At 40.0% G+C, this 8,540-nt stretch overlaps 1 protein-coding gene across 8 annotated transcripts in view; it reads left to right on the forward strand.

Moving 5' to 3' along the window:
• Positions 1–7,197, forward strand: part of DNAH3 (dynein axonemal heavy chain 3) — a 66,728-nt gene extending 59,531 nt beyond the window's left edge. For all 8 annotated transcript variants that reach the window (XM_054210948.1, XM_054210953.1, XM_054210951.1 and 5 more), the window contains 6 exons: positions 323–477; positions 2,122–2,289; positions 2,944–3,086; positions 3,669–3,873; positions 5,148–5,285; positions 5,468–7,197. In XM_054210948.1, coding sequence (XP_054066923.1) covers positions 323–477; positions 2,122–2,289; positions 2,944–3,086; positions 3,669–3,873; positions 5,148–5,285; positions 5,468–5,821 — 1,163 coding nt within the window. In that variant the 3' untranslated portion in view covers positions 5,822–7,197. The remainder of the gene's footprint in view (positions 1–322; positions 478–2,121; positions 2,290–2,943; positions 3,087–3,668; positions 3,874–5,147; positions 5,286–5,467) is intronic.
• Positions 7,198–8,540: the final 1,343 nt, after the last annotated feature.

Below are 8,540 nucleotides of genomic sequence, written 5' to 3' on the forward strand. Positions count from 1 at the left end.
TCTTACTAATGAGAATTTCAAGCAAAAGAGCTGTCATTTAAAACCTGAGTTTGTTTACTGCGGCATGAGTAGCAGTCTCTCAGACCAACTCGTAGTGTTCCTTAAACCTTTCATCATCAAGACGCACAAATTTGGCCCATAGCTCCAAAGGTGTTAAAGTGCCTCATTTCCATTCAATCAATTGAAGTGTAGGGCCTAAACCCTTTGGAAGATCTGGAGCTTCAGAACTTTAGTTTACTGGAGCTATACATTATTGCAAAACAATTTTTATTTATTCATTAACTTTCAGTTTTTCATCATGGTTTTCTGTGTCCTTTCCCAGGGGAATGTAACTACGGAGGCAGAGTAACAGATGATAAAGACAGGCGTCTTCTCCTGTCCCTTCTTTCCATAGTCTATAGCAAGGATATAGAGCAGGACAAGTATATTCTTGCACCTGGAGATGACTACTACGTACCACCACATGGTCCATATGAGGTGAGAAGATAACAGATGTAAATTCTCTGTGAGTTATTGGGAAAAACCTTATCTACCCTGTACTTTGATATGCTGAATACAACAAATAGAAAATAAACCCCATAAGATCACAAAGCCATGCCAGAATATATCTTATGTATGAAGAATTAATCTGGTACTTAATATCTAACACACCCCAATGGATGTGTAGATCATCCAATATTCTGGTGTTTGTTGATGCAAAGAGCCACCCCTGTGCAGGTTTCCAGTACAGTTCTAGAAAGCCAATAGGAGTCAGGCTTCAGGAATTTACAAGGCACTTCTGCACCCTCTTGCAACAACTATTGCCTTGAAAGCAATGACCAGGATGAGGAGGTGGAATGGCAGGTACATACTCAATTTTCATCCCTTTTTTCCCTTCTACCAGCTGCATAGAGATAACGAATGTGCTCAAATCCCACCTATTTGTGTAGCCTGCAGTTGTAGGGGTGAAACACAGAGCATCCCACCCTCTTTTGTGACTCCTAGTGTATCATCAGTAAGTTTGCAGATGACACCAAGTTAAGTGGGAGTGTTGATCTGCATGAGGATAGGGAGGCTCTACAGAGAGACTTGGATAGATTGGATCGATGGGCCAACGCTAATGGAATGAGCTGCAACAAGGCCAAGTGCCAGGTCCTGCACTTGGGCCACAACAACCCCATGCATCGCTACAGGTTTGGGGAAATGTGGCTGGAGAGCTGCCTGGCAGAAAAGGACCTGGGGGTTCTAATGGACAAGTGGCTGAACATGAGCCAGCAGTGTGCCCAGGTGGCCAAGAAAGCCAATGGCATCCTGGCTTGTATTAGAAATAGTGTGACCAGCAGAAGGAGGGAGGTGATTGTCCCCCTGTACTCAGCACTGGTGAGGCCACACCTTGAGTATTGTGTCCAGTTTTGGGCACCTCAATACGAGAGAGATATCGAGGTGCTGGAGCGAGTGCAGAGGAGGGCAACGAAGCTGGTGAAGGGCCTGGAGAATAAATCTTATGAAGAGCGGTTGAAGGAGCTGGGACTGTTTAGTTTGAGGAAGAGGAGGCTGAGGGGAGACCTCATCACTCTCTACAACTACATTGTAGAGAGGTTGGTGCTGGTCTCTTCTCACAGGTAATTAGCGATAGAACAAGCGGGAATGGGTTCAAGCTGCAGCAGGGTAGGTTTAGGCTGGACATTAGGAAAAAACTCTTCACAGAAAGAGTGGTCAGACACTGGAATAGGCTGCCCAGGGAGGTGGTGGAGTCACCATCCCTGAATGTGTTTAAGAGTCGTTTAGATGTGGTGTTAGGGGATATGGTGTAGGGGAGAACTTTGTAGAGTGGGGTTGATGGTTGGACTCGATGATCCCAAGGGTCTTTTCCAACCTAAATGATTCTATGATTCCTACCAGCGTTCCTTGTATATTTCTAATGTACATTCCTTTCTCCTGCTTTCTTCTGCTACTTACCTGAGGGTGGTAAGAACAACTCCTCAGTGAGTCTTTGAACCATTCAAAACTTTTATATTTACCTCTGTGGACTAAGTCAATTCCTGGATGCATTTAACTGGGAACTTACGTATTTGATTGTAAATGGGAATGTTCGGTCCAAGTTGGATTTACTGATCATTTATCTAAATGTTTCTTTTACAGTCTTACATTGAATACCTACGAAGTTTACCAATTACAACACATCCTGAAGTGTTTGGACTTCATGAAAATGCAGACATCACCAAGGATAACCAGGAGACTATCCAGCTTTTCAGTGGAGTGCTTCTGACTTTGCCTAGAGAAGCAGGGGGAGGTGGGAAGTCCCCTCAGGTAACTAAGGAAGAAAGACCAACTTACGCTCTGGAAAGGTGCCCTTTCCTGTCATGCCCTAGGTCTCAGACTAATCCAACACCTCTTACAACGTGACTCTGGTGCTGGGAGTAGATCTGAATGTCACTGTAGATAAGCAGACAGATTTGGCATAGAAGAACCTTTAAAGTGGCAAGTTGAGCCTGATTTACTGGGGGGTTGTCTAGTGACCGTATTCACTGATGTCTGATATGCTGTAAGTAAAGCTTCTCTGGTGGCTGGGATATTCATGTGGTTTTCCCATCATTTTCCCCATGCTGCATACTTTGTCTTTTACTTCATTGTGGCAGTAGTAGGATTATGCTTGTCTGCTCTGCTGCCTGTTTCTTTAGAAGTTGCCTTAAAACCTTTTTGTAAGTTAAATAAAAATTACTAACAAATTTAAAACTATTGAGAAGGGAAAAGGAGCACGCAGGCACATGCAGACGCAGACAGACAGGATGATGCACAAAGAGTAAGAGCACGTAAGCGTTATTTCTTTAGGAAAATGGACTGAAATACCTATGTGGTTATACAGAAAAAAATGTAACATCTATAGTGTTTTGTGCAATTTATTGAATAAAAAGAGGTGAAAAAAAGGGAAATTCCTCATTCACTGCAAACTTGTGATTTCAGGAAACTGTTGAAGATCTGGCGCAGGACATCCTATCCAAATTACCAAGTGGCTTTGATATTGAAGAGGTTATGAAGGCATACCCAGTACTTTATGAAGAGTCCATGAATACAGTTCTGAGGCAAGAACTAATTCGATTTAACAGGTATGGCTCAGTGTTTTGTGTAGCACTACTAATAATGAAATATGCTTGTGTTCATCAGTGCTAGCCATGCACAAGCCTTAACCAGTTATAAGCCTTTTACAATACGTTGTTCTTGACATGATAGATTCTGCTTTGGGTGAACCTTTTAAAGAGACTTGAAAGCTGCAGCTGGCTACCTGAATATGGAAATAGTATCTACGTTCTTGGAGTATGAACTTAAATCAGATTTGAGTTTGTTGTGCTGACATAGAGCAGCCTACTTTATTCTTTTTAAGTCATACCCAGGCCCCAGTATTCACAGCACACTACGTTAATTAGTGTTACAATCTTTAAAGCTCTTGTCACTTGATTTCTCTTGTCTAGAATGGGAATTTTCTCTATCTTTCATTTCTCTGTGTGTGTTTTTTCTTTGTTTGCTTTTCTGAAGTTAAGTAAAAGTTTTGATAACTACAGGTGAGGTAAGGAATTTCTGACAGGACATTTACCAGCGTTGATCAGCACTTCATTCAATTTGGACTCAGGTCTGTGGCCAGATAGTAAGTAGTAAATAATGAGATGGCGATTTCTTTGTTTTATCTGAAGGCTTACTGAAGTTGTTCGGAGCAGCCTCATTAATTTAGGCAAAGCCATTAAAGGCCAAGTGTTGATGTCATCTGAACTTGAAGATGTTTTCAACAGCATGCTAATGGGAAAAGTACCGTCAATGTGGGCTGCCAAATCCTATCCATCACTGAAGCCACTGGGAAGTTACGTGTCCGATCTCCTCTCTCGTTTGATCTTCTTCCAGGTATGCTGAACTGAGACTGACAGGTCTAAGGACTGGTGGTTGAAAGCTGAATGGGTAAAATGTGTATCAGTACTGTCCTCACTCAGCAGTGCCCTTATAGCCCAAGATTGTGGACTACTTGTACATACTCGTGACAAAATATATACTGCATTAACAGCATTGGAATTAGCTGGGCAATTGCTCAGCCGGGTGAGTTGGGAGTATAATCCTTTAGTACTAATCCAGTGCTGCGTTTGGTAGTTTCCATTTTTCTGTTTCTAGAAGATGCATTTTACTTTGCATTGATGCCTTAATGATTTCCCTGCTCAAAGGACACTGAACCAGGTGTGAGAATGCTTTAGAAACGGTGCATAACAGGCACTATTAAATTTTGTATATGTGACTGTAAATCTCTTTCAAGTTTAATAAAAAGTGACAACACTTCCACACACTTTTTGAACAAGCTATTTTATTCTTTATTCACCCTTCTATTACTTCCCTTGTATTCTTAGCGCACTCTTTAAATTACTTAAAATTTCAGGTGTACCTTAAATAGCTGAGGTACCGAGATGTAGTGGAATTCTGTACAAGTCAAGGGAGGAGAAAGCTAGGAAGAAGTGTCTGAAAGATTTGTATAAGCAGCAAAGTTTCCTGTTTGCTGGATCAGAGTACCTTCTGAGCTTCTTTTGACTCCAAATGGCTTAGAGTAATATAGGGACATTCTGCCCTTGCCTTGTTTTTCCTACTGCCTTTGTGATAGCCAACAAAGATACTGGCCCAAGATCTCCTTGTCTGGCATCTTTGTACTTGAATGATTTCCTTTAGGATCTGATGTGTTGGCTGTAGTGAGTGCCCTCGCAGTCATCGGTGAAGATACTATGTAAGAAACTTTGGCCTTTTTTCGTGTTAGGAGATTGGTGTTTACAAGACTGTACAAGAGGGTATATTGATAAAAGTGTCCAAATTCAATCATTTTTCTTTTTTTTGCTGGCTAGTATCTAGACAGCAAAATATGCTTATGCTACTTTCTGAAATTTCTTTCTCAGTAGCAGCAAGTTCTGGTTGTTTTAGAAGGAGTGATTATTTTTGTTGTCATCATAAATAACTGACTTCTGTGATTTGTTGTCTCTGAAAAATACAGAACTAATGGTAGTATCCAGAGGGTCCCATCAAGGTTGAAGCAGTCATTGTGCTGTTTGAGCATATCTGAAAAGACATACCATTTCTGGTGAATGGGCACAGTGAAGCCACAGAATGTATTTTTTCTTAAGGTTGTTTTTTCTTTTCGTGTTCAGGATTGGGTCATCAATGGACTGCCCACAGTCTTTTGGCTCTCAGGATTTTTCTTCACTCAGTCTTTTTTGACTGGTGTTTTACAAAACTATGCCAGAAAATACACCATCCCGATTGACCACATCGGATTTGAATTTGAGGTAAGAAAATACAGAGGAATTTTGTTTTTCTTGAACAGTTTGAAACATGTTAAGGGGCAGCAAGGAATAGAGTTTTGAAATGAAAAGAAATTTTATTTAAAGGAGTAATTTCAGACTGTCACTTACAGGATTTAATACACTTCAGATAAAAATAAAATCAAGCAATGGTTTAATCATTCTAGGTGATGAAAGAGGAGCACACCATGGAGAAAATGCCAGAAGATGGGGCTTATGTGAGAGGCCTTTTTTTGGAAGGCGCACGATGGGATAGAGAATCCTTGGTAATTGGAGAATCGCTTCCAAAAATCCTTTATGATCCTTTGCCCATAATTTGGCTGAAACCTGGAGAAAGTTCCAAGTTTCTTCATATGAACATCTATTCATGCCCTGTATACAAGACGAGCGCAAGAAGAGGCGTCCTATCCACTACTGGCCACTCAACCAACTATGTTCTCTCAATTGAACTCCCTTCAGACAAGCCCCAGAAACACTGGATAAATCGAGGTGTAGCAGCACTATGCCAGTTAGATGACTGAGAGTATGCAAGTCAAAACACTCGCATTTTGTTATTAAAAGATATACTTTACTCCCCAATGGCTACATTTATTTTTTTTATATCGGGATTTCCTGCTGACTTCAAAGCAGCTCTCAATTTCCTTTGGTTTTTAGCCATTATCAGCCACTGAGCAAGAGTGAGTGAAAATAGAACACTACAAACAGAAACTTATTTCAAAGGCCTGGGCTTTATCTTGAAATAGATCAGAATGAACACAACTCCCATCAAATCCTAATATTACCACCTAGCTGCTATCATAGGGCGCTTTTTTTTTTATTCTTAATGAAATTGGGCCCAAAGAGTTTTGCTGCTGATTTTAATGGGGATCTAATCCACAACTCCTGCAAATAAGACTCTGTGGATTTGCCTACCACTTCATGTCCCAGTATGTAGGGCAAGGAGGGAGGAGATGAGAATAGTCTGTTGTCAACATGTGAAACCAATCCTCAACTAGACTGAACTGTCAGAGCGGTATTATAAAACTATAGTAACTGACATTCCTTGAAGCTGTGCCTCAGAATTTCCATGGAAAACTTCTAAACAGCACATGCATTGGGAGCCTGCCATTTCTCAGAGCGGTAAGCTTGTCTCATAATTTTTAAACTTTTTTTTTTATTTCAGTATTATTTACCTACATATCCCAAGTGCCTAATAAATGGAGCTGTTTCCTTTCTCCCGTAGTCTCATTTTACTTCCACATCTTGCCCTCTTGCGTGTTGGACTAATAACCATCTGAAATTTTGTACTTGTTTAAGCCCTTTCATCAGAGAAGCTCAAAGTAGCTTGCAAATATTAATTAAAAATAAAATAGCCTGAACACCTTCAAAGAGCTGTGCAGTCGTTAACTAATCCCCACAGCATGCCAAGAAGGTACTAAAGATGGATCATTAGACTTGTGTACACAGTACAAGAGAAGCACAAAGATCAAGGCAAACATTTAAAAAAACCCCACTGCATAAACATCCACTAATTTGGGGTCTTGTGTTTTTTCTCATTGCCCAAATTGCAGCATTTTAATGTTTTGCTTGAGGCCTCACAAAGTCAGAGATGCAGCTGTAATCCAGCAATTCCCAGTATCCTGCTACAATCATTAAGGGATGCTGCTACAACTCATTAAAACATAAGGTTCTTGTGACAGGATTTATCTGTTGTGTTGTGCTTAGCTGTTATAGGTGAAAACAGTGCTCGTTTTTGTTTTATTAACCCCTGGTTTGGTTTAGATAGATATTCATAAAATAGTAACTTTTAAGAACGGTAGTGTGCAGGTAAGCAAGAAGTGTTACAGGTATGTTGTACAGTGCTGCTCTGCACAAAGATCTACAGAGGCAATTCGTACAGTATCTTCATATACCATGTTCGATGACTCATAAACAGTAAGTACAGTGTGCAAGCATTTGGTGCATCATTATTGGTACGTGGTGACTAGGGCAAAGATGCCAGGACACTTAATGGATATTTGTTTTAATGAAGGGGACAGAGGTGTGCAGGTGGTTTAACTTACTGATGGGGAGAACCTACTCTTAACAAATTAGACTAAATGATATTTGGCATCTGTAGCAAAAATAAAACTTATCTATGAGTGTTACAGCACAGTCACCCAAATTGACTACAATTTTTGAGCATAGAATCATGTTTCAGAAGTTCTATAAATAAATGAAGATTAATTAAAATTGGTCCTTTAAATACATAGTCTTTTCTTAGGCTTCATAAGAATAACACAGATACTTTCTACTTTTCATATCATTAAATTTAACTGAAATTTAGTACATATTTAAAAAGCCATTGTGGTAATTACCATATTTTTGAGTGGCTGCATCTAATTGTTGTGGCTATCACACCAACAATTCAGATCACTAATTAGGTCACCGTGGCATCAGAGATAACAAACCAGTCACGAGACTCCTCTTAGAGGGGCTTTGCTGGACCAGGGCAGAGGCTGGACTTCGTCAGTCGCTGCTCTCAAAAGGATCTTTCTATTTAGATTTGAGCTTGTGCGTGTAAGTGACAGCTTACCTGTCGCTGCTGAGGCACTGCTGAAAGGCAAGCTGAGGCAACCATAGAGTAATCATTCATAAAACACTAAAATGAAGAGAAGTTGAAATCTGAGGACTGAGTTTTTCCATCCTTCTTCAGATAACGCCAGTCTTGCAAACACAGTCATCTAAATTAAGCCATTTTAAATTAAAAGCCAGATTCGCTAGTATATGCTAACTAAATTATGTTTTATGGAGATAAATTACTTTTAAACTGTTGGACAATACTGTCACATGGGTTTCTTGTTAATGCCTTTTTGTGAACAAGCACTAGTGGATATTTTATTAAATGACACAGTTGTGGTTCTCGTGAATATAGAGTGGCTTTGCTACTGCATTGTGTGCAATGTCCTTGTTACTGCGCTGATTTTCTAAATGCTTCTTCTGTGTTAATGTTTAGATTTGAGATTAAGGCATCTCTTAGAATGTAATTAAAGACATATTTCAAGCTTTTATAGATGTCACAAAAATACATGGATAAGAAAGAAGTCTATAAAAGAGAAGTCATGCATCTGCCGGTTGCTGTGTCCCCCTTTGCCAGGGATCGGGCATGGCTGAGTTGCTTTAGTTGACGATTATTGAAGTCCGTGATTTCCTGGGCTGCCCTTCCTATTAGAGAAAAAGTAATGGACTGTTGAGGAATATCTGTCTTAGAGATATTTTTCT

The sequence above is a fragment of the Rissa tridactyla genome, chromosome 8, assembly GCF_028500815.1.
Source record: "Rissa tridactyla isolate bRisTri1 chromosome 8, bRisTri1.patW.cur.20221130, whole genome shotgun sequence".
Classification (NCBI taxonomy): Eukaryota; Metazoa; Chordata; class Aves; order Charadriiformes; family Laridae; genus Rissa; species Rissa tridactyla.